This window comes from Syngnathus floridae, chromosome 8 (genome assembly GCF_059516105.1).
Source record: "Syngnathus floridae isolate MCC-2025c chromosome 8, RoL_Sflo_1.0, whole genome shotgun sequence".
NCBI classification, from domain to species: domain Eukaryota; kingdom Metazoa; phylum Chordata; class Actinopteri; order Syngnathiformes; family Syngnathidae; genus Syngnathus; species Syngnathus floridae.
This window is the reverse complement of record NC_142420.1, coordinates 7,963,494-7,991,269: the sequence shown is the minus strand read 5'-3', so window position 1 is coordinate 7,991,269 and position 27,776 is coordinate 7,963,494. Positions and strand designations below refer to the sequence as shown.

The following is a 27,776-nucleotide window of genomic DNA, read 5'->3' as shown; positions in this document are numbered from 1 at the left end:
TCGTCTAAAAATGATATTCTGATTCATATTGTGTTTTTACACTTTGAATCAACCAATTTTGATCAATCATACGAGGTGGCCATTTTGCCACTTTATAGTCTCCAGCCAACACTTGACCTCATTGAGGTCATGCACAACAGGAAATAGATGGATGAAATTAATAATAAAAGCACCAGCACAAGATGTTGGGTACAGTACATCAGCATTTATTCCATGCAGTTGCTTGCTTGGATTATATTCCTGCAGATGTCTACCATACTGTACTTTGGAAAATACAGGAATCTGACAGGATTGGTTTGATCGTAATGCCACTCGACAGGAAGAGGAGCTGAAAAATGACCGTAGTAAAGAAACAGATTACCAGATACATGAGATGATGTCCACGATGAGAAACAACCTCACAAACACAAATTTAATATGACAGAAATAAGGGTGGGGAGGGAGATGCTTTCAGACTTGTGGTCTCTTTGCCCCATGATTGGCTTTTGGTGAAAACAGAATAGCTGACATGTTGACTGGAGTAAACATTTGGAACCATTTTTGTTATTAAGTGCCACTACATCCATACTTCATCTGTAATGATGACAATAAGATATGACGATTCGATCCACCGAACATAAAACTAATACTGTCCTCATACCTGTTCTCATTGTGCTTTCTTTAAATAATAGTCCCGCTAAAGCTGCCTGAAATTAAAAAGCACAGTTACATGCCATTCATAATAAATTAATTCAATCATTGTGTAGGCCAGCTACAAAGAAAATAAACCACAATCATACTTCACAGGATGTATGCCAGGCATTATCCACATCTTGATCATGACAGCGCATGAGGTTAATTCATTTATATCAACGTAAACACAAAGGAGACGGTCGGAACAGGCTCGAGCTAATGCAGATTTGCAAAAGCTTTCGTCCTCAAAGAAACGTAATGAAGTAGTTCAAGCTTAGGTTCATCCAGTTCAATACTGATGTTGTTGGAACACACCACAAACATCCTTTTCAAGAAGCTCATTGATGACAGGTCAAGTTACATTTGCTGATGCTTATATACACACAAAGTAACACTGAAATAAAAAAAATAAAATTTTGATTTCTGGCTTACGTTTTCCCAATAGCTTGCTCACACACAGTCGAGCTGACAACAACAAAATAAACTCTGCCTTCACCCAAAGTTGTGTACTAAGGAATGACAAACACTCAAAAGAAGAAAGAATAAATTAAGCTCCAACTGATGCAGCATCCCTTAAAAAAAAAAAATACAGTACAGCAAAAAAAAAGCTATTTGGGAGCGCATCTGTGGTTAAAAAAAAAAAGCAGTTGAACCACTTATAAGTCATTGTATGTGTCACCACAATGCTCCTGAGCAGTAAAAAATATGAAACCAAAAAATAGATACATAAAATTAAAATAAAAGCTTCATAGCCACCCGTCATTGCGTCTAGCCTGCTAGACGTTCTTGATCTTAAGCAAGCAACCTCGATTCTTAATTGCTTTTGTTCACAAGCACAGGGGGAATGGTTTGCTCTTTTCGGACTTACATTAGTGCCATTATACACACATTTAGCATTATGTCAGTAAAAAGTACCCTGCTAGAAAGTGTTACATAGGAGATGATGCGCTTGGAAATGGGAAGAAACAAAGATTCCTGGGCCCGAAAACTATTTCCTCAAATAGTGGCCGGGGCATTTATTTGAACGAGGCGTCTGTTTTAAGAAAGGAAGGCTTAGTAAAACTGGAGTTGGCTATACTGTCAAACATAAATATGCCACAAGGTGGCGTCAAAGCAGAACAGTAGTAGTGTTATTAATGTCAAAGACATGTTGCATTGTTACATATTATCTATGTTGGATAAGAGCTAACTTTTTTTTTACAAATAAAAATATTCGAGTATTATAATTTGTACTGCAATTGTCAATAGGCGCCAAAAAACTTTGGCAAAAACTGTTTTTGTCTAGTTGAAGCTCCTCAACTCAGTGAGTGTGCTTTGTGCTTTAGTGAGTACAGCACAAAGTGACCACCAGATAAAACCAAAGCAATCATGTCTTTGCTTTGAGTACAAAAACAGGAATAATAATTTTTCAGCTAATAGAGGATTTGTGTTTGTCAAACCACAAACCCACAAGGATTAAAAGTATACTCACAATTATTAATAGAGGCGATTATTTTGAAAAAATATATCATGTAAAATCATGTTTTTGCTACAGGGAATTATTTTACTTGGTGATAAGTGACTGCAGTGTTTAAGAGATTAGAGCAGAGGCCACTATTTGAAGGAAAAATGCAAAAAGCAACAATGGCTGTCCAAACATCATTCAAACTAATTGGTCCAGTTCAGTTTGTTCCGGTCCTCCTTGAACAATCCTGAGATGAGACTTGAAAGTGTAACGTCTAAGGGCGGGCTTTGTGTGTCCTCACACGCTGGTAGCATCATGTGATTTGTGACAAGAGAAGAAGCTGGATATTGTCTTGTTCATTCCGGCTGCTCTCCTCAGCTCCATCTCAGCACGTTCCCGTCGGTTCCCCTCAATCATGCATGCTGGCCGCACTCACAGCCTGATAAGTGGACATAACGGAGTCCTGCTACAAAGCAGGGGGTCATGCTGGTGTTTGTAATGCTAGCTTTATAATGGGACAGCCGAGGATGGCGCCACGCAAGGTTTCTCTAAGCTATGATATTTTGGTAAGAGGGCGAGAGTCGGGAACCACATATTTCTATTTAGGGTCAGCAAGAGATATTCTGTCCCGAACAACAACCTGCTGCCAATGATACAAGAGAATGATAGCATTTTGACTTTTTAGATTAGCGGTGTGCTGTGAGGTTTTTCTAAAGTGTAAAATGTGCCTTGGCTCGATAAAGGTTGTGGGAAACCGCACTGGAGGATGGTGCGTGCTGATTTTTGGATTTTGCCATGTACATAACTCAAAAAAATGAAGACAGTGACTGCAGCCAGATAAAGGCGTGGAGCTCCACATCTGGGTCACCTGAGAGATTAACGATGATATAACTCGCCACCGCTCGCTCGTTGCCAGCGCTAAAACCAATCAGGTTGCCATGCGTCCACTTCACTTTTACCACACGTGTCTTCATCTCGCTCTCGCAACCGGTTAGCATGTGCCTAAATTGCAAAATGTCTTTTTAAGAGTCTTTTTGTTCACTCCTGAATAGTCCTTCAGATTTCAAAAATAAATTATGAATGTTATATTCTATATCATGTACATGTTCATTCTAAAAGGGAATCCCTGCCACGGGTTGCCTGGATGTTGTGTTGAACATGAGGGAATGAAGGCCTGGTAAACGGAGGAGAAGGGATTCCGGGAGGGATTGCTCGCCATTTTTTGACATCATTGTCCTCTTATTGCTGTATTCTCTGCAGGGCCCAGTGGGACACTATTGGTTCCAGGCAAAAAAAATCAAATAAAGTGCCCGAGGGGGCATTCACCATGAGGAAGGGGCTGCTTTGTTGTTTCGGATGGTGGCATCTGAGCACTCGGCTTCGGATGAGTCGCAGTCTGAGTCCCCAAACTGGAGCGGATTCTGTAGGGGAGACGGTTAATGTCAAGTATTTTTTATGAAAGGTGGATTGACCTGCAATTATTATATGCTGTCACAAAATGGATGAGTAGATTTTCTATGGCCCTCACAGGACTTGGCCATGCAATTTGATTTTAAACCACTGACCTCGTAGCTATGTTCATCCGAACACAGTTTTCCTAAGGAGATCTGGGTCTTGACCCTGCGGACGGCGCACTCCTTGTCAGACAAGCCGTCCGACTGGGTGGAAATATCGATGGGGATGTCCGGCGTGTGCGACAGCAGCTCGTCCAGGTGCTCCTCCTGGCTAGCGCTTAGCCTCTCCAGGGGCCCGCTGTGGGAGTGGTCACTGGTGTTGCCCTCCTCTCCGTCGGACACGGACAGGTTCTCAGAACTGAACGTGGAGTACGACTGGAAGCTGCTCATGCAACGGTGAGGTCTGTGTCGGAAAGATGACAAGGACGACGAGACAGATATGTCACAAGATGACTGGAGATAATTACCATTTATTGCTTTATATTTGATGGTGACCTGTTTTTCATACAAATATTTACCGTAGCGATACTTGTGACTTAACTGCTTTAGTGATTTACTACTGTGTAAAATTTATGTTACTTTGCTAGCTCAAATCATTCATTTAAATGAGCAGCGGGAGAGTACCTCTGTCTCCTTGGAAACTCCACTTCACTATCTACCTCTCCTTCCTCCTCTTCAGATGACTCATCTCCACCCTGGGGGAAAAAAAAAACGCTGTGTCATTTTAGTTGTTCTCATTCTACATCAAATCATTATGGACCAATGACAGCTTACCTTCCTCAGAGGTCTAAGTGTACGAGGAAGTGCATTAGGAAGTGTGTGTTTGTTTTGGAAGGCCTGCTGTTCCCGAAGCTCGGGCTTCTTCGAGACCTCCCCATTAGAAGCGGGATCTTTGTCGGGAGCCCTCAAAGTCGACCGGCTGCCCTCTCGAGTACTGAGCAAGGAAAAGTTGGGCAAGTCTGGTTGGCTGGATGCAGGAGTGCTCGCCTGACAGTGAAGGCAACCGGGGAATGGGTGAGCCTGGCAGCAGGGACAGCCAGGACCGGCACCCGGGAGGGGATTGGAACTGGTAGATGAAGTACGCTGACGCGTGTCTGCATCAATGGCTGTGGAGATGAGGTCAGGGTTGGATCCGGAAACACGCCTCTGGAGGTGATCGGTCTGAGGGCTACGCAAGGCAGCGGCGGGGCCAAAATAACGCAGGTTATTGGCACAGTTTACAACGGCCTCTTCGCGGCCCTTCAGCGGGAGCGGCGATCCGGTGGTAGGCAGCGAGAGGTGGTGAAGATGATGCTCAGGTGGCTCCTTAACGTCTTCGGGCACTCCTGCGGTAGATTTCAGCACCCCAAGGAACTCGCTGTGGCTTCCTTTACTGTTGGCGCGGCGATGGCGGGGCTTGCTTCGGTAGCGGGCTTTTCCAGGAGGCGTGGACACTTTGGGACTGGCGGAAAGTGGGGAGGGAGAGGGGAGGGGGTCCACGCTGGCGATACCGTCAGAACGGAGCAAGTCTGGCCTGGAGGAGACACATTTTTTAAGATTAAAAGTCAATTCAACAACAAAAGTGGAGCTTCTGATATTTGAGGATAGTGGAAATTTCCATCACTGTCAAATTTGAAGCGATTGGAGACCACTCTAATTTTCTGGGAACAAATTTACAGATTTTTGTTGTTGATTTACTTCTTAAAGTGAGAGCTGAACCTTTTGGCGGCGGGCATCCCAGGTTTGTGAGAAATGCTTCCTTTCTTCTTTATCAGCTTTTCTACAGCATTGGATCGGACAATGGGTCTGACCAAGTGGCGCTTGTAGGTCCCGGGGTATTTCTTCTCCACAGCTTGCTCTCTCCTGTCAGGATTACATTACAGAAATAAAAATGTGCGGGCCAGCTACTGCTTGGCTACGAACCCGAGGAAGAATGTGGACACCGTATAATTCCACTACTGGATGTCATGGAGACAGATAAACACATGGGTGGGAAGCCGAAGCCACAATGTAAATAAAGGCCTGAGCCCAGCGGGGTTATTCTGGTTGAAGCGCGCTAACCCTCCTAAATTAGTCAAGTAAACACGAAACAATTCTTAGCGAGTGAATTCAATTTAAATAGTGAGAGGAGGAAAAAAGAGAGAAGATGAGAAGATGCCCCTTACTGCGATAAGGAGCTCATTGACTTACTTCATGAGGTCTTTCTCTCGGACCTCCAGCTGCAACATGATGGCACTAAGCTCCATGTAAAGGTTGTTGGCTCTCTCCAGCTTCCTCTCGTAGTGTTCCCGGATGTCCAGCGCATGCCTGAGAGAGTTGAAAACATCAGCAAAAAAAAAATCTCTGATCTGCATAGGTATGTCAAACCAAATGATGTATTTCTGTTTTCTTCACACCTGAGTTCATCCCGCCTGCGTCTGATCAGCTCTTCATCCAGCCTGTGAATGCACGTGCCTTCACTTTTGATCTTCTCAAAATGTTTCTTCACTTCCTCCCGCCATTCAGCCTGAAACATGAATGAATGTGGTAACCGCCAGGCTTGTACTACATAGCGTGATTCTTAAAAGCTAAAAGATGTAGTGCACACCTGAGACTTGAAGTAGGTCTCCTGAGGCGCTCCCAGAACATCGGCCGAGGCAATGTCGAGGTGTAGGAGGATCTGACGGAACGACGGTCTATTTCTGGGCTTGCCTTGCCTGGTAATAATGAATCAGTATGTGAGCTATTATACGAGCTTTTGTGTCAAACAGCTAAAGTGAACTCGTGTGTTTTGGCAATTAACGACACACCATGTTTGCTTCATGAGGATTTTGAAGCCATCCGGGCAAGTGGAGGGCACTGGGAGGTGAAGACTGTTGCTGCCGACGCCCCAGATAATCGCGGAAGAGTCGACATCTTTGTAGGGGATCTCTCCAGTCAGTAGTTCCCATAAGACAACTCCAAATGACCTGCAAGTTGCAGTCAGTGGGCTCCTCAAAAGCAGGAACATTCAAGAAATTCACAATGATACCCAATTGGGTGATGCACAACTCACCAGATGTCCACTTTTTCCGACACAGGCTCATTTCGTATCACTTCTGGAGCCATCCAGGCCACCGTACCGGCAAATGACATCTTTGTACTTTTGTCACTCAGCTCTTTCGACGTTCCAAAGTCAGAGATCTTTATGGCGTCATTGTGTGTGACCAAAACACTATTTAAAAAAATATAAACAGAGAAGGAAAGGTGTTCCAAAAAATTGAAATCTATTTAATTTTGTTTGCCTATGAGATACAGTTAGTCACATCATCATATTTCATATTATGATGAAAGAATGTAGAGGTTAGCATGATCAAAAATGACTATTGTTTTAAAAATCTTGCTGGACATGTTACATCCAATTAATTAAATGAAGATGACCTTTCCCGAAGACTGAGCCTGCTGACTAGTACAGTGTTTGTCAGCACTGCAGCACGCCAATATTGATTAAAGACATGGGTGGATGCGGATGCTGTGCGCAGGATGCTCAGGGTAAGCGACTTCACTCGCATAAAGGCCACTTGATGATGAACATCCTGAGGGTTAATGTCACACTATTTACAACTGAAAAGCTGAACTGTCTGCTTAAGTCATTTTACAGCAGTGTGGGTAATAAAAACATTGATGTCCACTTTATAGGTCATGTGAGTACTTCAGAGTTCTTTTACTGATTATTCCAGAAGAAGGAAACTCACTTGGGAGATTTGAGATCCCTGTGGATGATCTTGTGGAGGTGCAGGTAGTTCATGCCGCTGGCGATGCCTGAGGCCCAGTCCACCAGCAACCTGGGGGTGACTTTCCGCCCTGCCCTCAGCACCTCGTAGAGCTGACCTTGAGCGCAGTACTCCATGATGATGCAATAACAAGGCGCCTGAGTGCACACCCCCCTTGGTAGAAGACAGCAAACCAGTGAGCGGAGCAGCAGCGCGTGCGACATCATGCAGACCGAGCGTTTTGAGAACTACTTGAAGCTGATGATGTTGGGATGCTTGAGTTTCCGCAGGTGCTTAATATCCGTCTCCTTCTGTTCGCGCACCTTCTTGATAGCCACCTCCTCAGAACGGAATTTGCCCAGGAAGACGGCTCCCTGAGCACCACTACCCAGCCACTGCAACTCAGAGATTTCCTCAAACGGAACCTCCCACATGTCTGGAAAACAAATGGAAACTTGGATGCAGTACACTACGTGCACGATTGTGATTTTGCATAATAGCCATAAGCTCACCTTGTTGTTGTAGCTTGTATTCTGTGGAGTAGGTCTTTCCTATGATGTTCCAGACCGGTCGGAGACAGCCGAAAAGCCCCTCCAGGAAGCCCCCCGACCCCGGCCCAGCTCTGTGGAAGTGCAGCTTGATGTCGTCGGGGTGTTGCGGGTGACCTTGTCTACAGTCTCCACCGTGGTCCATATGACAGTCCCCGTCTCCTGCCTGCTCCTCCATTCCGCTCCCGCAGCCCCCGTGCTCGCAGGAGGCCGGCGAGATGGGTTCTTCGTGCTCGTGCTCCTGTAGCTGAAGGACACTGTTGTCGAAGTGTCCGCCCTCGCTCCGCGTGGAGTCGACGCTCAAGGCCGTGTTTTGGGGACTCAGCCCGCCGAGCACCGTCTCATCGTCCTGGCTTGGAGGCTGCAGATGCTGCAGAGGGACGGGCAGGTGCGTGGGCGGTGCCAGGTCCTTAATTATCTGAGGGGGTAATATCGTGGGAGGGGCTGGAGGAGGTTGCGCTTGAGAGTTTGCTGCGTTTGATTTCTTCATGGAGTCCCCAACTACACTGAGTTTAAGCTCCTCCTTCAGCTTGCCCACCAGCATGCTGGGGCAGGAAGTCCATGAGAGCACTTCGGGGGAACTTCCCATGATGTCATGCATGAATATGGGCTAAGTATACCTGATGTGGAGCAGTTCTAACACATTGGCTTGGCTGTATTTGAATCACCTGGACAAAAAAAAAAACCACAAACAGCAGACATGTTAATGCTAAAGCTAATTTCACGGCTTTTACAAAAACAAGATGAGTACCATCGCACTACTTTCGCAAAGACAAATCCTCTCATAGATGTGGGATGGGATGAGCTTACATTAATGACTTTTATTTTTAACTACAGAGTGCAAGCATCCCACAGCGGAAGTGACATCGAGCAGGCTTTAAACCCGTGCATACGAAATTAATAAATCACACGGGATACAAAGAACCTCATTTCTGGGAAAATTCTGGCAAACAGACTAAATCGATGGCGCACACATATAAACAGTTGGGGCTTTGTGAGGCTACCGGTAATATCAGTTGAGCGGGGGATTAAAACTGTTGCTCTGTATTAGGGAGGCTCAAAGCCAAACATCTGGCACGCACGGACCAACGTTTGAGCCGGCCGGCACATTGTTAGCCGCAGCAGCCACCTTGCTAGCTTTGCTATACGTAAACTCTTCAATGACCCCAAAACATTTGATCCTAAAACAGAAACTGGCTGATTTCTAGAGCTGTCGTTTAGATGTTGTTGCAGACGTAGGGACTGTATCAGTGTGCGTTTATCTTCTGGAGGGTAACCCGAGTGCTGTGAGAGCGTAGCACCTGCCAACAGCTCATCTATAATGCAAGCTTGACTCCAAGCAGGTTGCTGAGAGTGCAGGGGGAGGAACGAGAGAACGCTCTCTCAGGTATCCGATAAATCCGTCCATTCCAATGCCGAGACAATCGAGCCGTGCGAGTAGAAGACCGAGGTGTAATTCCACCCCCGCCAATAATTTTCAGAGCTGGGCCATGTTGATGCGGATCAACTGGGGAGAAACGCATGCCAAGACTGAAGGCGTCTCATGTGAAGACCTTTGACCCCATTTAAAGTCACTGTCCTAAATAATAGCTAAGAAACCTTTTTGGGAGTTTCACTTACTCGCATTTATTTGACTAGTCTTACCAATTTGGAATCAGCAGCTATATCTGACACCGGGAAGAACAGGAAACAGACCTCACCCATTAATCTGTAATGGAACATCTCTACTGGCATAGACTTCCATAAATTACGTCTGAAGATGTTGATCAAGGTTTCATTTACACAGTCTCCTAATGTATTTTCCGAAAGAACAAACTGTTTCACCTTGTGATGTCATGAAAATGAGTGATAATGCATGCAGGGTAAAAAATGTAGGCAAGATGGAGGGAGCCAATGAGAGCAAACGGTCTGAGCCAAGTCCTACTGATTTTATTTTACACAAATGTACAATTTTACTTTGAGTTGGGAAAAGCTTTTGTTGTAAATGTGCGCGTTGGGATTATCCAGAGGAGCACAAAAGCTGGGGGCGTGTCTGACAGTAATCCGACTACTCATAGTAATCACTGGGGAAGACGCTTTTGCGTTTGAAAAAACATTCCCAGCTAGATTGCTTTTATTTCACGACGCTGTACTTTGATCAGACCACAAACAATGCCTGAAAGATATTTTTGTAGCAAAAGACACACAACAACCAGGTAAACACACACACATTTACACTTCTATAGAAAAACACAGCAGCGTCATCTGTGTCGCCATCACCAAGCTCCTAATTAAGAGGAGATCCCGCTGAGTCCCTTCCTTTGCTAACAGCTGTGTGGGCAACAAAGAACCAATTTACACCCTATTTCACTTCATCATTCACACGTGCCATTCTTAAAACCTTGGAGCTTGATGTCTTTTTTATAATCAAGCTGGTAATGGCGAGAGTCAAGATCTGCATACCACTGCTCATGTGGTCCTGGCCAGCTAACTTGAAAGGCAGGGACAGAAATGAATGTCTCAAAAGATAAACTGAAGGAGGAAAGAAAAAAAAAAGCGGATTAGGCAGAGAGAGAGAGAGAGAAAGACACGTGGATCTAATTTGTGGGTTGGAAGTAAAAGAAAGCATTTGGAAAAAGAATATAAATAAAGGTCAGACCAATGATGGCTGCTCCCGGCGACTTTGAGTAGCAACGACGACCGGGAGCGACAACAAAGGACACAAGAGGAGCCGGCTCCATGTGAACTGTCTGCCCCACACGGCCAGGGGACAGCAGCACACACATTGGACACTGCGACCAGAGCAGCTGCTGCCACAACAATTCCCCTTGTGCTCCCTTGCTAGGGGCAGCCTGCTTGGCTACCCTCACAACAAGGAAGGACAGAGAGGAAATTGAAACAAGTGCAAAAAAGAAATAAAAACACAACGTAGTTCTGCGGCTGACACCATTTTATGGGAATCTGCAATTTAGAAATGCATGTCAAGTTTGCTGTCAAATGGGCAGCAGTGCACCACAGAAGAGAGAGGAGACCACTAAAAAAAAAATCAATCTTCAAAATTAAGCCAGGGCACATACGCCAAAGGCAAACAATCACGAATACTCGAGACAATTTAGTATCTTTAATGAACTTAACATGCATGTTTTGGAGACTATGGAAGAAAGCCAGGGAATATGCAAACTCCACAGTGGGAGCCTGAAGCAAAGATCTGGTAAGACAGAGTTGCTAACCCCTGAGTTGCTGTGCCGCTAACGTCACAAACATTTTGACACAAAAAAAAATCCCGAGGTCCTATCCCATGTAAACACACACTAAGTCAAGCGTTCTCATATTGAACGAAAGCATCCGAATGGCCTCGGGTGTGATCAGCCACGATTCCTCCTCTTCCCCCTCTAAAACGCGGCTGCCGGCTACTCATCCAGCGCAGTTACATAAATATGCTTAGCAGCAGAGGACAAGGGTGGGCGCTACTGTTCCTGTTGCCAAAGCGGGGTAAGTAAAAGGCATGGATTAAATCACGGTGTATACGGGGGGGGGGGGGGTTAAGCACACTCGTGAGTGGAGATGTGCAACCACAGACGGATTTCAGGCACGTGTGACCAAGTTAAGGCATCGGACAGACGGCATTCTAATATTGCCAAAGGTGTTCCATTATCGTGCGCAAACAGGAGACAAGATGTGTTTTCGTCTGCCTCCATCTTCAGCCGTCCTTCAGAGGACACAGAGACGTACTGCATCGCAAATCAGCAGCAGCAGCAGCAGCATCACCACAGAGCCTAAAATAGCTCCTGCACGCACGCACGCACACACCACTGCGTAACACTCTCCCGCAGTGCCGCCACCAAGCATACACAAACAGCTGATTGGAGTAGAAACGCAACAACACACTCCATTTCCCACATACGAGCGCCATGAGGGATGGATAGCCACAAGACAAACCTGCTCTCTGAACGACCCACACACGCATGGAATGACAACTCACGTCGGACAAGGCTCAAAGTCAAGCTTCTTTCTCAGCACCGATGCGGGGTTGGTAAAAACGAAATTCCTAGTCAGGGTGGAGAAAAAAGCAACACAAAAAAAGCCAGACGAGGGCAAGTCACAGGCTGGAGAATGACAAGCATTCCGGTTGCTCAGGCAGCACACGGACTGTGAGTGGGCGGGCGGCAGATTCACCAACCTGCTCACGTCACACTTTTCATGAATGGGAGTCGTCTGACGCAGAGAGCACGAGGTTCACAAACTTGAAGAGGAGGAGGAGGAACAGGGCCGGGATTTCTGCACCGGCTCAAAGAGGAGGAGCAAAGACGGATGAAGGAGAAAAGGGACAAAGGGAGAGTAATGTAATTGGGAGCAGCACCAGCTGGAAAGAGCAGGTTGGGCTGCGGTGGTGTCTTTCCAAGTAGGACAGAGATGAGAAAATCCTTTTGTAAATCAAATCAGCTCTGAAATATCCCCTAAAGTCTACCACTCAGTCACTCACTCTCGTTCACTCACACAATTTCTGTGTGTGTACTGACCCGTAAGTGGCTTGCTGGACATCTCAGAGGTCGCACATTAGAGTCCGGGCCTCACCTCAGTCTCGCCTCTCACCTGAATGCACACGCAAAGCAAAGGGAAATGGGTCATAGGGATGTGGAGTGACATTTAAAGTTCATACAAGACCCAGATGGATTTAGAGGATATGTGAGAGTACAGTAAGTCAGAGCAGCTGCAGAGGAGGTTGCTGTTTGCAAAAGTACGACATCAGCTGACAGGTTGAGTCACCCGTAAAACTGCAGAGGAGAGGAGGCACGATTCAGAGTGTGTGCGTTTGCGTCGGTTTGGCTGTGTGTAATCAAATCAAAAGAGACTGAATGAGATGGGAGGGTCCTCTGGTGAAAGGAACAGATGCTCCACCCTGTAGTCGCGTTAGCAAACCTCTTGGGAGAAATTATGTCCGCCCAATCTCTAGCCTCAAAGTCTACCCCAGCAGGGGACCCTGCAGGCAGGGCTCTGATATCCTGGGGTGAGGATAAAGACAGCCTCGAAATAGTGTGAAATGGCAGCCAGGATGAATTTGGGCACAGATGGCTGAGGGCGCTGTCCGAATGGGACACACAATAAAGAATGTCATCGCTTACTCTGCTGTGAGCAAAAATTTGTGCAAGGCCAAATCTGACAAAAGTGCATACAGATTTGTAATATACTGGATTATTTTGGTTAATAATGTGAGACCATACTCACGGTGAAGAAATATTTACTATTTCCACCCACAATTGTGGACCTCTTCCTTTAAACCAGATTGGCCGTAGTACCAAGACTAACCTGTCAGAGGCAGCACAGTGTCAAAGGCCCAAAAATGAAAAAGAAAAAGAACGTGTATCGGTAAATGAAAGTAATAAAGAAAGTCATATCTTGGCAATTCCCAGCATTAACAACTGTACATAGACATCAAATCAGCAAGATATTTCCCAAAAGTGGTGGTCTCGAGTTAACCATTGACAAAGTTGGGCAGACAAAATATTGGCCATAAAAAAAGGAAAGGAGCATGGAATTCAAACAGCTGAGCTGTTTACTGAGCAGTGAACCGCAAGTGATACTGTCAAGCCCAAATTCCAAAGGTCCGAAGGTTGGCCGATCACCAGTCAGTGCGCTCATGTGGAAGGCAAAGGCACGATATAACACGGACATAAATAATTTTGACTTTAAACCATCCTATTTTACAGTGTACATAAACCAGTTATTTGGTTTAACGTGGAATGTCATCTCCCAGAGAAGTGAATTTAGACAAAACCGCCGATATGACGCAATCCTATTTTTGCCTCTAAATTTGAAGAGTCTGCTTAATTCCCACAGCTAACTTGTTGTGTGTCTTTGGCTAGCACAACAAGACACTGAGACATAACACAACACAGCCAGACACGCAGTTACAAGACAGGAGCCCGACTTCAAGTGCAAACGATCTGTAAAGCACACTGGCACTGGCCCGTTATACACACTCATTACTATTTCACCAGCAGCCGAACAGCGCCACTGACAGCTCCTGTGTCCTCGACATCAATAAGAGAAAAGCCACGCATCGCTCAAGATTAACTTTCCGATTTGCTATCAGAAACCATCGTCACTATTTGGTTCTTGAACTAATCAGATCCCAGTACTACTAGCTAGCTACGACCCAGCTAGTTATATGGATAAATAGCATTGGGCAAATGATGATTTCTGTTTCTAATTTCAATCATTTCAAATAATGATTTCTGTTTCTAACTTTAATCATTTTGGCACAAAGGTTGGGTACAACTGAGTGAATCATGCACAGTAGCATCCTGCAAGTCAAAGAGGATGATCACGCTTTGTGAGATTATCCCGTTGAGCCAACCGACAGCCCACAACTTGACCAATTTGCAATGAGAGGAAATTATGTAACAAGAGATGCCCCTGAGGGCCCCCCCGAGCTCCGCCTGTGAGGCAAAGAAATGGCATTTCTATTTTCATTCAAGGAAGCAGCACTTCATCCCCAATTTGGATGAATGAATTATTTGATTTGTTTAGGACATCTAGTTACGGCGATATTCATATGTTTAAAAAAAAAATCAGGGTACACTTTCTATAGAAAAGCTAACCATGGTACAGTCCTTTTTTTGTTGTTGTTGGAACAATCTCACCTTTATTTTATTTTTTTATCACTAGAGATGACTTACTTGGGTATTCTGTTTAACAACTACACCCAAACACATCAAATATTTTGTATTATCATCCGTGATCAAACGCGTGCAAGTCCACAGACAACAAACACCAAATGTGAGCACTCCTGCCAAGAGGCTGGAGCGGCCTGTATGACGAGTTCACGCGCTCCCATTCTCCACTCGTGTGTATTAATATGCTCCCCATGAGGCGCTGCAGGCTGCGGTAATTATAGAAGCTCGGCGAGCAGACGCATCACAAGAGCGCAGTACATTCTAAGCAGCGTGCAGGAATACGCCGTATGGATGCATTAAGACCGGCACGTGCCCGCTCCAAAAGTCTTTTTGATATTAGCACAATTGGGCTTCAACAATATCAAGTTAAGCTAAGTCCGTCCGTCCCCCCCGCCTCAAGCTCACCACTGTAAAGCCCCTGTTGGGCTTAACCCACTTCTCAATAAAATCCCACTCCTGGCACGAGCCGCCCAACATTTGGGAGTGTATCCAGTAAAGCCAATGGAGCAGTTGGGGGATGGAATTCACTTACTTTCGCCATCATTCTGACTTGTTACTATTGGTACGGATGGATGCGACAAGCTGGCCCCGCATAGGCCAACCATAGCGGCGTGAAGGATGTCGGAACCCGGCGTTTGTTTGGCTTTTTCCACCTCATCGACCTTCGCTGGCTGTGCTGCACGCAACGGGAGCATTTGGCACAAATACTGTCCTGAACTGAGCTCCATTTCCAAGGACATCTCATGTAAACCCACACATGCATAAATAACGGATAACAAAAGCGAGCAAGTCGAGATAGTTGTCTTTCTGTTGTTGCATAAAACAAGAGTCTCAACAATGAATCTCAGAATGGTCTGGACAAATACAAACCTAACTGCAATGTCAAACAATTCTAACTTGGATTGTTTCCATGACTCAAAATACTCACATCTCAAGTTGTCTTTCTTCATACTAGGACATAGATGCTATTCATTAGCCCGTGTAAGGTGTTTTGCATTGTGAGTTAGCATTAAGCTATCAGATTTTCCTAAGGCAAACTTATGCGGTTGTGCTGAATACACGAGGTATAATTATCATTGTTCTATTTTAGTTTGACATAAACGTCAACTGGGAGGGGCAAAAAAACAGCTCAAAGTTTGTCTTTTAATAGGAACTGACTACTAAACTGCTAATTGTTGTGGAGAGAGTTGAGTTCACTGCCACCGTACAGCGCCGGTATCTCTAATGAATAAAATGAACCTAAAACGGGATCAAAAACAAACACACCTGCTTTTCTTTTTGTCAAAAAATATGCCCACTGAATGACAATGTACTCCTCCTACAAGACAGTTTACTGACCTAGAAACAAAAGGGACTTTCGAGCATGTTTGGGGCTTTACCAGCAGGAGGGACTCCTCCATTTGGCTAATTGGGGCTGTTGACCTGTAATTGCAACAGGGAGTGACAAGCCGAAGCTTTTAGTGACACACGTGAACTCTTGCTCAGCAGCGGCGAGGGCCACAACGCAATCCTGACAGTTCACAGCATCCAGTGATCATGCACACAGGAGACACGTCTGCAGCTGACTGCGAACATACGGTGGAAATGGCAACCAGCCAACACGGGAAGTGGTTATGACACTACGGTGTTGTGAAATAGGCGGATGGCAGGTGAATGATTACAAATGAAAAAGTTTCAGTACTGTTCCTGTCAAATATTGAATAAAATCTAAAGACAGGTCATACAATACAATTGTATTAGCATTAAGAGGCTAGCTGCTATGCACATTGTTGCTTGTGATAAAAAATTAAGCGGAACGGAGGGATTAAATGAAAAATATTACTTTGTCAGTGTCAAGCAAGTTGATCCATGACGATCTTGTATAAATAATTCCGTGTTGGGAGCGAGCCCTAACACAGATAGAAAATATCTGGTAGTAATTATCCCAATTATTTTTTTTAAAAATAGTTTTCTGGTGATGCCACAACATGAAACTCCTCAACTCACCTCAACATAGCGCCTTTGCACAAAAATGCCACAAGGCGGCGCCAAAGCAATGCTTTTGCAGGCTGGGGCTTTAATATTGGGGGAACACAGTTTTTCAAAAAAAAAAAAATGAGGGGGAAACTCAGTGAATCAGCAAACATTTCCACAGCTGTTACTGTGCATTTAAATCTCTAATTTGTAGTGCAATGTAATCACGATACCGCTAACCTCTCATGTAAATTGCCCCCTCAGTAATAAACGTGGTGTTAAATGGAGAATACTCATTTTTGCACGATACAAAACTAAATATAGTACAACCATATGTCTTAACAGTGAAAACGCAACATCACGAATGAAAATAAAAACTATAATAGTCCTGCACAAACCACTCATCTCCTTTCACTGTTGGTGAAAACAAGCTCAGAAAATGCCACATTATTATGTGGTTGGAACGTGGATACACTCGGTTACATAATGATGGCGAATATGAACTCTAACCCTTTAATACTCTTGTCTGTTCGCCAACGAACAGCCGATTCAAACTACAAGAACCACGCAAGTGCGTTTATTCGGACATTTAAGGCACAAAAACAACACTTGAGAGTATCATAAACAGAAGCTGTCAGGTCCCTGAAGGCAGCAGCGGGTAATTGACAGCTGCCCTCACGCAGTACTTTCATCTTCCTCGAACGCAACATGCCAATCGAACGCTCGATTTTTGACGTGACAACCTTTAGCATGGTCGTAAGTCACAAACAATAAGAAGAAAATAGCTTTTTGTTACCGTTTGTCGCCGGAGAATCTCCGTTGACGGGTCCCGAGATGTCAGTCGGTTCCCTGTGTCGTTCTTTCTCAGGCCACGGATTTACTGGCCAATCAGCTGAGGCGCGTGAGCTGTTGTCGTCACTTCCGGACTCCCCACACCGTGCACCTGTAAATAAAACCCAGCGCACTAAAATCTTTTTTTTTTTCAAGCAAAAAAATTGACACGCGTTGGTTGTATGTTTTTTAATTGTTCTCTTTTTTTCTTAGAAATTAGATTCGACCAGAAAAAAAAGTCAGTTTACAACTATGCAAGCCAACGTTGCGGTTTTTGTTTTAAACAGATTTTCCATTTGAGTTATACTATAGTAGGCCTAGATGTAAATTTTATTTCATACTCTCAGTTATATTTTCAACAATTACAAGTACTGGAAATGTACATTTTCTGTTTTGAACGGAGAAAAAAAAAACAATCCAGTGCTATATGGAGGAAAAAACAACAACATTTCTTGCATACTGCAGTTTGCAGCCGCAGAAGTCACATTAGGTTTGCAACACTCAACCAATCACGGGGTAATCTAACCCACAAGCTTCAAAATATTTTGACAGACGCGCATGTTTTTTGTATGCAGAAAAGATAAACAGCATGAATGAGGAAGGTGTGGAAACCGATACTGGCCTCCTCCAGCTGGAGGGCTGCGTGCTTACACGAAGCTACTTCAATGCAACGTGACAGGTGGAGCGCACACAAACAAATACAAATGTGCTGCAATTTTCCATTGCAACAGAGAAAATTGTCAAAATATTAGGCCCGCACAATCAAACACAGTGATAGAGTAGACAATAATCTGATATGAGGCGTACTTTAATTTGAATACAAATAATTAATAAAGAATCAAATTGAATTATGATTATGATGCGTTTGGTAAGTAGCATTTGTGAGTCCCTGGAAAGGAAGGTGACAAATTATTTCCGCAAAAAAGCTTTATTTATTTTGTTTGCATTAGGTATATAAGTATTTTTCTCAAAGTAAAAATTATAATTCCTTAATAAACCCAACATAGAAATTCCTTGACAGCAGGAACATACAAGTAAACATTCAAGTAGTCTTTGCAGAGGTTCATATGGAGATGATTGTTTTCCTTTTACTGTGTATTTATTGATATGCATTTTCAAGTATACATGTGGCTTATTATGGTCCAAGAGGATTATCAAAAAGATGCATGTTATGGTGAGCATTTACAGTTCAAGTAACAGCAATATAGAGCAGTAACACTGACACCTAAATGAAAGAAAGATTGTGCATACTTTGACTGAGGTTGCATGACACTTGAGCAGTGTGTGATGATATGGCTTCAGTGCAACCTTGACGTGACATGGATAGCTCCACCAGAGTTATGAATCCCTGTTATGCAGCATAGCGACTCGCCTCAGAGTGTCGCTTTGGTCTGAGCAAAGTCCATTTTTGCAGCTCACCTCCTCCCACCGCAGAGAGCCGTGACTGCACGACTGGGGGAAAAAAAAAAAAAAAATGGGTCAGGTTATGAGTTGCCTGTATACCATGTCAAAATGTTTCCCCTCACCATGTTGACGATTTCCTCCGAATCCTCACTTGAGTCCAGATGAATGTTGAATACCGTGGTTTCCACCCAGGCATTATCTGTGTTCCTGACGTCGTCCACGTATCCTTGAAACACCTGAAATGGTGACAAAGGAGAAGGAAGAAGAGTAAAATAATAAGGCGCTAGTCGATCAGTCAAAACCGACTTACCAGTATTCCCTCTAATATTTTTTCATGTAATTTTTCATACAAGCTGTTGCCCATGGTTCTCAACAGAGCCGACGGCAGACGTTCCGCAGATTCAAGTGGTCCCTGCGGAGACATCAATTGCGGTGCGTCACCTAAATGTCACGTGACCTACTCTGAGGTTAAAAAGCACAGCATAGCTCTATTCACCCCTGGTAGGACCATCTTTTTCTGCTTGTCTTCAACTGCTAGAAACTCCAAAACGGAGCGGCCGCTGTCCCGCAAGCTACAAAAAACAATATGAATCCCTCTGATTATTATTTGCGGGAAATCAAGAATACAGTCTCGTTATTTTGCTTGTAATGGACCCACCGTGTAATCACGAGGTCTACGTGCAGATTTGGACCCAGATGACTGAGTGAACCCTGACCTCTGATACCCGTCCTCCCTCCAGGGTTTCTAGCGTCAATACATGATATCAAGTTGTTGCCATCGATCGGCACTTATTCATCCATTCATTTATCCCAACATCATACCTGAAATTTTCCAAGACTTCAACGTCTGATCTGTTAAGAAATTAACATATTGTAGTTAAACATCTTGCTGGCCAAGTCAACTCTTGTAGAACCTTTAAAAACAGTGATGCTAGTTTAAGACATACTACAAATAAAGAACTAAAAATCATAAAAGCTACACTATATTGACTGCACGGGCAATTTCAAGTGACATGTAGACTGTAAAGTTAAAAAACAATCACTGCACCTCTTGTGTAACTCATTATGTGTCACACAAATTTGAAAAATAAGCATAACATTAAATATCAACAAAAGTGACAATGTAGCATCTAGCGAAAAATATCACAAAGGATGAATTTGGGATCTGTAAATTATAATTTGATTTCAGAAGTTCTACTATTCATAATGGGTCAAGTGTAACGTGAAACGTACCCATCCGTGTTGTCCTCTGAGCTAAAATATGAAGGCGCGTATGAGCTGAAACTGACCTAAAAAAACAGAGTGAGTGAGTAAAATTGGAAGCAGTGCAGTGTGGAGCATCTGGTGGAAATGTAAAACGTTGACTACCTCCCACGGCACCTTCTCCTCGGGTACGGGGAAGCGGGTGACTTTGCTATTTGGGTAGTGGAACTGTCGGGCTTTGACATGGAAACCGTCTGTCTCGTCAACGCAATCCAAGGTCTCGGAAGATTCCTTTACAGTTGAAGGGACCGCTGAAGGAAAACAGAAGGAGAATGAATGGACATCAATGATATGGAATGGATTGAGAAGGTAAGAAATCTGGTAGCGGACGGAGTGGTTGCTCCTCTTTCCCAGCGAGACCCTTGGACTTCAGACTCTCCATGATCCACTGCAGGCCTTTAACTGAGTGGACAACCTGCAGGTAGTATTCAGTGTATCATCCTCGAGACGGACATACTGTGTCTTGCGTGTTTAATTGTGCAAAGATCGGGTCGCGACCTGCTCCTCCAGTCGGGCCAGACGCTTAATCAAGATGGCAGAGCTTATCTCCTCTTCCCGCTCTAGCCGATCTGTTATCGCGTTGACCCTGGAGAACAATCGCGAAAACATGAGGACACATATATATATATATATATATATATTTTTTTAAAAACAGCTCTCCATTTTAAACGTTATTCATGAGCCTTGACCACAACAGCTTGTCAATTTTTATTTTTAGTAATGTGAATGTTTTTTTGGGCCTTGAATTGGTTAGCAACTAGTATGATATATTATTTAAAAAAAATAGAGACAGCCAAGTAACATGTGCATAACTGTAGAGACTAGATGAATTGATTTTGGTATTGCCGAGGTTCGTACTTTTGCACCGTGTCCACGATGCATCGTTCCATCGTCTGACTCTGCTGTTGCTGGGTGGACAGCAGGTATCTGTCCTTCATCAGGGCCTCCCATGACAGAAGCTCCTCCTCTTCAATGTGAGGAAGCTCAGTCCCTGAATGAGAAAAGATTTTGGCAAATTCTGAATCATAGCGTGGTATAGTTAGCATGGAGGCTACATCCTGGCTACATATGAGAGGATTGTAATCAGCAATAATTAACTTTAACTAACCTATTTGAGGTGGAATCAAAAACGACACAATAACGTGTGGAATCCTACTCACTGAATTTTCGTGATTTAAGTGGCGGCCTGCAAAGAACCACATTCCTGATGAAGATGGAAAGGTGACTGAGGATGATGAAGGGAGGAGGGGCAGCGGGGCGGCTGTGGTACTCCTTAATGAGCTCGTATCTTTGGAACTTCCATATACGGTCTGTGTTGTCTTGCACTTCCTGGAATGTGAAGCTGCAGCAGCGAGCAAGAGTTGGTGTTAATTTCACTGACACGGGCGAGCCAATTAAGAGGAGGGAAGACTGACTTGAAGATGGCGATCAGCAGGTTGAGCAGAAGTATGTTGGCGAAGAGGAGGTAGACGCACAGCATGATGATGGTGAGCCACTCAGGGAAGGCCGGGGTTTGGTTCTCATTCAGCACGGGACATTTGGGTTTCAAGGGGTCGCTGCCGTTCATGCTGCAGGAGTCCAAGTTGAATTCGGAATCTGAAATGGGGAAATCTCTTGGTTCACTGATGCCGACAAAATGCATTTAATTTAATTTTGCTCACAATCCACGTTGGTGGGGACGTTGCCGAATATAATGAGGTAGGGCTCGTATACGGCGCCCCGGAGAATCCACTGCAGTCGATTGTCATTGTGGATAAGGATGCCCTGTTTGGCTACCCCGTACGCCACCACCCAGATACTCAGCAGGAACATGAAAAAGAACATGTCCATCATCTAAAAAATAAACATGATCATGAATATTATATTATTGCTATTTTTGAATACGCCCTATCAGGATCCTCTTACCATCCTCCTGACAATAATGATCTTAGGGCCAAGCGTCCGACTGATGCTGAAGATGGCCATGAGGCGCAAGCAGAAGACAACAAAGTCGATGCAGAGGACGATCTTGCCTGCGTAGAACAGCTTGGTCGTCAGCCTTGAGGCAGACAACGGATGATGAAATTCCGTAATGACCTGGGAGCTTGTCTGAAAGGATGCTGTAGCTCACCTAAAGACAAGGCCGATGATGAAGAGGATAATGGACAGAACATCCAAAATATTCCAAAGCTCTCGAAAGTACATCCTGGCTTTTTTGTGGAACCCAAAGCCATCTGGGTCATAAATTAACTGAGGTCAAAAATAAAAAAATAAAAAATGGTGAATGTTAAAGTGTTACTCAGAACATGTCCAGTTAATAACATGCGTGTGGATTTTTACCTGCCGGACTTCCTCGCTCACCACAGAGAAGAGCCACACATACAGCAGAATCTCCGCCGGCGAGGGCGTGGTCTGAAAGTCCATCATCAGCACAATAGCAAAAAGGAAGAGGAAGGCAAAGTAGGACACGATATTCCAGTAGAACTTGACCTGCGGCGAGCTGTAGAGGCAAGTCAGCCTGGACCAGCAGTTCAGAGACTTCATGGTTGTGAGATTACTATTGGGGTTAACATAATCGGGGCATTGTCATTATGCATTTTAATAGTACGTATCTAGTTATGGATTTTATACATCAATGTCTACTCACGGACTCTTAGCTTTAGTTCGGTGCACGCTTCCCGTGACGCTAGCCACCGTCTTGATATCCTCACAATTCTTATTTTGCTTCTGGATTAGCTCATCGGGTCTAGTAAGAATATGAGAACATTGAACGTAGTGGATTTGGTCCATAACGAAATCCATAATTGATAACTATCCGAACGGCCGTCCAATAATGTCGCCGCAGCGAGCGTAATTCCTGACGCTGCTATGCTGGACAATCACCTGTAAGTCAGGAAGCCAGTGTAGATAAGCGGAAAGAAAATCATGCAGATTGTCACTCGCCACACTGGATTGTCCACTGAAAGTTCTCCACACCAGATCTCAGTCAGGAGGGCCTAATGGAGAACGGAAATGGATGCACAATTTGTTATGCACTTTGTTTTAGTCTCAAATTTCTATCATTAGCATTACAGTTGTTGCATCTTCTCCTGCAGGCTAATAATTGCTAGCTAACTTTGCTTGTTAGTTAACGCGCAGATCTTAAACAACATCAGTGAAATGAATTCAGTAAATAAAACGAAACTTTTCCTAAAGTCATTTTTCTGTTAATGTTTTTGTAATTTTACACAAATATTGCTTTCAAGTACTTTATACTTGGCTGTACCTGGACACCTGACAGCGCCACAAAGCTTTTACAGTTAGCCTCCAGCGCTAGCCTCAGGCACGTGGTCTTCCCCCAAAATGGTGACACACGAACCAGGAGCTTCTTAGCCCGCGCCTCACTCTCGCTGTAACACTTGGTGAACACACCTACAGACACACACCATTTAATAATCTCTAGACATTGTTGTTCTCAGTGCGTGATGTCATACCGATGGCGTGCATCTCAAAGTGATCAGCTAGCTCTTGCATATTGGCGGCCTCGTCTGCATCGCTACCCTCCTCGGCCATTTTCCTCAGGATCTTGCAGGCGGCCAGAGCGGCGGACATACAGTCTGTACACTGTCCCAATCAGAATACACCGAATTAACACACTACCGTAGGGATCATTCTTATTTTCCAACTTTCAACTCGCTTACCTGTTCCCAGGTGATTTCAGACAGCTCTTTATTTTTCTGGACGACAGCCCAAAGAAAAAGGTCTCTGGCTGGGTCTCTCTGGGCCTCAGCAAGGTCCACTCTGAGCGGAGCTTGGGAACCTGACAGGCTTCTCGACAGCTAGAAAGACAGTGGAAGAGATTAAGCAATGTTTTTTGCTGCTGTTTGACGAAACTGCAGGTGCATCTAAGAACCAAACTGAAACTATTCTATCAATCCAGTTTTGTCAGTATCGATCTGATATTGATGCTAACTCGGTATCTATAATGTCATATCTCACCGATGTCGCGTCCTCCATGTTAAAGTGGTACATGGTTGCGGGTGGCGGGTAGATGGGTTGGGTAAAATTCCCCAGTAGGTGGCGCACTTCATCCGACACGTGATTCAAGGCGATGCCCTCAGTCTGCGAAGAGTGCACGCGGTTCCTGACGGCGAACACTTTCCTCCTTCGGTAGCAGGAGGCGTGGACGCGCTTTGCCAATTTACGCAGGAAGAAACAGTTGGGCAGCTGCTTGTAAAGTTCGCACAGAGTGTCTTCGCTCTGTAGGAACTCCCTCAAACTCACGCCGTTCTCCAGCAAGAGGCTCACAAACTGAGGCTTGTTGCCCACCAGGGCTGAGAACATGGCCCAGTGAAGATCACTGGACTGCAGGATGGGAACAAAACGTGAACAATGCCACTTAATACCCAAACTGCCAATCGGGCTCAACTTCAGCTAAGTCAACAAATGTGCAGTGAAATTGGAGAGTTTGAAATAAATGTCCTGCATGGCCTCTTTGCTAGCGCTGACTCACCTTCCATTGACTCTCGTCGGTGAAGATCTCAGTGGTGGCTATGTCCACTCTGTTCCATACTATAGCCAGTTCCAGCTGCCTCCGCCACCCGTCCACTACTTGTGATGCGCTGGCCCTTGAAGCTGAGAAGTGCGCCAATTACAAATGAATAAAAACTGATTTATTTTCTATTTGATACAGAGAACTATTTATATTATATAACATGTATTATTCATGATTAAAAATGCTCGCAAACACTCTTATTCAACCGGTCCTATTTTGGTTGCCCCGTCTCAGCACCATTAACGGTCTAATTAGTGCAACATAGTAGATATGCTCTCCTTGGAGGTTTTCTTAATGAGGTTTCTGGTGCCAGTAAATTGCTCAGAAGTACACTGTGGCAGAAGATCCTCTCTAGCTAAGTCAGCAGGAAATCTGCCAGGAAATCGTTTGCCAGGAAATTGTTTGAGTGATATCAATGGAGATCAGAGATGGAAACCATCTGGAAAGGGATATGGAACCCTCTAAAAGCATTCAAAGTACAAGCTCACCTTTAAAGAGTGCTTGGAGGATGGCCACATCCACATCTCCGTGACTGTCTCCACCTCCTCTGAACACCGTCAGCAGGTGAGACATCCTGATGATGTCCTGAATCTGGAAAGGCAAGCGGATGCATAAACGCAAGACGACGAGAAGGCGATTAAGTTCTTATACCTTCTTAGTCCACTCGATGATTTTGAGGTCAGTGAAGTTGTCGTACTCCAGGCTGAGGAATTTCTTGAGCAGACGGTGAATGAGGCTGATGGTGACCTGGTTGACGGGTAGCCCCGCCGCATGGGCGATCACGTCGGCCATTCTGCCGGAACCCTCCAACACCACGCACGGCGTGTCGTTGAGCATGGCCGTGTAGATGGTCTGAGAGGAAACGGATCACTCAGAAGTCAAGAAGTGATGAGGATAAGGACACAAGCGAGAACTCACATTGAGAGTGCCTGCTCCTCCATCCAAAACCACTAAGACCACAGGGATGGTCACTCCAACAGCTAGAAATACGAGAAAAGGAAAAGAAAAAAACCTGAGTGTGTCTCATGGTGTGTTACAGCATTATTTCTTTCACCTTTGTTTCCAAGAGTCTTTTCAGAGATGAATTTCTCGAGACGACTCCTCAGATTGACCTCGGCGCCGTAGCGGCCGTAAGTGCCGTCGTCCACCAACAGGAAGTGAGTGTGGTTGTTGTCAAGGCAAGGCAGTCTACCCTTGACGTCCATCGGGTAATGAGCCGGGAAACATCCCTGAAGACAACATGGGCGATCCCATTTCGTAGATAATGACTGGAAATCACAAAATTGTGTTCAGTGTACCTGGGAATTCACCAAGACTTCTTTGTTATGAATGACTCCCCATGTTGCTAGGCCAATGGTCACAATCTGGCCTTGCATGGAGCTACTAAGGGAGTAATCCCTCACAGCCTGCCCCACATGCTTCATGACACCAGTGTTGGTTCCACCTGTGATGATCCACGCGCCTGAGCAAAAGCATTGGCGTAACTTTTAGCGACGTGACAAAGTTCGCAACATTCTTACGGCATCACTATCAACGGACTGTGATGACATTTCTCCTTCTTACACTGCAGTCACAATGTCCTGAGTCATATTCTATTTTTATCTTCATATGATCAAGGTCAGATTGTAATCTGAAGATACCCGATTCCATGCGGAGGAGGAGAAAAATCGGTACTGGCGTCACTTGAACCGTGTGGTGTAAATCAAGCCTTAGTGTTTATTCCTACAGTTGCGTTCCAGTACCAGTTGTCTGGGCCACTTTGATGAGACCTCTTTGGAAGATGTTCTTCAGCCGGGTCTTCAGGTAGAAGTTCTTGGCTCCCCCGGTGACCGAGATGAGTAGGTTGGGTGGAGATACTTTCCACTGCTCAGTCATTAGCTGGTATAGCACCTCAGGACTGGTCTCTGTAGACACTCGAGCGTACTAAGAATGAAGAAAGACCAACACAGCTTTAAGAACATACATGGCATTGTTGAGGCCTGCAAAACGCTTTTTTTTTTAACCTTGGTCGTCGTCTGTCTCAAACCACCAAAGCTGATGTCCCCGAAAGCATCTGTAGGTACTTCACGGACGTGCACGTGCGGGTCCCAGGTGCCATCGCCTGTGTCTTCTGTCCGAATGGCGTCGGCCACATGCTCGCTTTTGGAGTAGCCGCACATGCACACGTCCTCTCTTTGTTGAGCCGAAGAACAAAGACTAAAAAGAGATATAAGTGACCACCACTGGACAAGATCGTCTGTAAAGAAAACATAAATCTCCCTACCTGGCACCCTTTTCAAAGAAGAAGCAACACTCCTTCTTGCAGATGTTCTGTTGAATCCAGGTGACATGCTGGAAAGTAGGCGTCAAAGAAATCACTTTGGAGACTGTGCCGACACTCAACGTCAGATTTTGAATGAGCTTAGAGCCTCCTGTGTCCTCCATGGTGATGGAGGCAAGCTTGGCTCGGAGTGAGATTGCAAGACTGAAACACTTCCTCGAGTCCAGCCTGTTTGTGCTGTCTCATCGCTCTCATACTGTGATGTCAGCTAGAGCCGAGACGGTTGCCAAACCTTCCATTTACTGAAAGTCGGATACCAGTGTAGGATCAATACATCACTCAGGGCGGATTAATTACAAGAAAAAAAATAAGAAGCATCACTTGGAAACCATAACGCAATTTTGTACAGATAAAAATAACTCGTTAAATGTTTTCATTATACTTGATTTCAGTTTCGCAACCTCTACTCACCGTTTCTATACTTATGCGGCTATTGGCATTACAATTTGAGGTCTTTGAACCCCAAAAATTGAGAGTGGCCACCTTAAAAAGAAATATTAGTTTAGTACCAAAGTGGCCAGACACTCGCCTTTTTGAAACGCTCAATCACTCTGTTGAATCGACATCTCTTCTTCTTATGTTGACGTTCCATCACATTAAAACTTTTTTTTTAGCTTTTGTGTAAATTGGGTCAGGGAAGAGCCGCTTCATTAGGTACACCTGGACAATAATAAAAAAACAAAAAGACAATACATATTGAATTGCAACTTTTGTGACTTTTTTTCCACTTACCTTTAGTGCCTACCTTCCCCCCCCCCAATAATGACAGTAGCCAACATGAAGTCACCTTACTCAGCTTGGAAAACTACAACACTCACCCACTTTCCGCATACAGGAGCAATGTTTCATTTTCATCTCCAGGTATCTCAGCGTCTGTTGCCAAGCAACGTCCGCTGAGTATACAAGCAGAGATTTAGTTGAAACTTTGGAACAAAATGAATTATAATAAACCGCTAAAATTAGCTTGTGCTATTAAATTGTGCTAACTATGCTACTGGTTAGCAGGAA

The 27,776-nt window shown here is 44.6% G+C and overlaps 2 protein-coding genes across 8 annotated transcripts; both read right to left on the bottom strand.

Moving 5' to 3' along the window:
* Positions 1–185: 185 nt before the first annotated feature.
* On the bottom strand, positions 186–17,349 carry map3k13 (mitogen-activated protein kinase kinase kinase 13). Of its 6 annotated transcripts, none has more exons than XM_088382452.1 (15): positions 17,234–17,349; positions 12,328–12,400; positions 7,793–8,496; positions 7,533–7,716; positions 7,263–7,454; positions 6,584–6,742; positions 6,339–6,497; positions 6,137–6,245; positions 5,946–6,055; positions 5,740–5,856; positions 5,248–5,412; positions 4,345–5,083; positions 4,195–4,265; positions 3,682–3,973; positions 186–3,537 (listed from the first exon to the last, which is right to left on the bottom strand). In XM_088382452.1, the coding sequence occupies exons 3-15, from the start codon at positions 8,427–8,429 to the stop codon at positions 3,439–3,441; spliced, it is 3,033 nt and encodes a 1,010-aa protein (XP_088238578.1). In that variant the 5' UTR covers positions 8,430–8,496; positions 12,328–12,400; positions 17,234–17,349; the 3' UTR covers positions 186–3,438. The 6 variants fall into 6 exon arrangements, with proteins under 6 accessions (XP_088238578.1, XP_088238584.1, XP_088238579.1 ...); XM_088382458.1 differs by having other exon boundaries at positions 5,269–5,412; XM_088382453.1 differs by lacking the exon at positions 12,328–12,400 and having other exon boundaries at positions 17,234–17,331.
* A 996-nt stretch (positions 17,350–18,345) lies between these two features.
* trpm2 (transient receptor potential cation channel, subfamily M, member 2) lies at positions 18,346–26,887 on the bottom strand. 2 transcript variants are annotated; one of them, XM_088383735.1, is made up of 32 exons: positions 26,712–26,887; positions 26,452–26,644; positions 26,191–26,371; positions 25,747–25,910; positions 25,503–25,677; positions 25,367–25,428; positions 25,100–25,300; positions 24,937–25,039; positions 24,407–24,528; positions 23,893–24,258; positions 23,595–23,732; positions 23,388–23,517; positions 23,180–23,325; positions 22,798–22,910; positions 22,562–22,660; positions 22,255–22,471; positions 22,046–22,164; positions 21,841–21,973; positions 21,597–21,768; positions 21,351–21,531; positions 21,096–21,277; positions 20,794–20,926; positions 20,434–20,521; positions 20,266–20,350; positions 20,041–20,186; positions 19,906–19,961; positions 19,495–19,524; positions 19,331–19,417; positions 19,169–19,244; positions 18,983–19,084; positions 18,795–18,908; positions 18,346–18,720 (listed from the first exon to the last, which is right to left on the bottom strand). In XM_088383735.1, exons 1-32 carry the CDS (start codon positions 26,870–26,872, stop codon positions 18,607–18,609), a joined length of 4,389 nt encoding a protein of 1,462 aa, XP_088239861.1. In that variant the 5' UTR covers positions 26,873–26,887; the 3' UTR covers positions 18,346–18,606. The 2 variants fall into 2 exon arrangements, with proteins under 2 accessions (XP_088239861.1, XP_088239860.1); XM_088383734.1 differs by lacking the exon at positions 26,712–26,887 and having other exon boundaries at positions 26,452–26,637.
* Between the last annotated feature and the right edge of the window lie 889 nt (positions 26,888–27,776).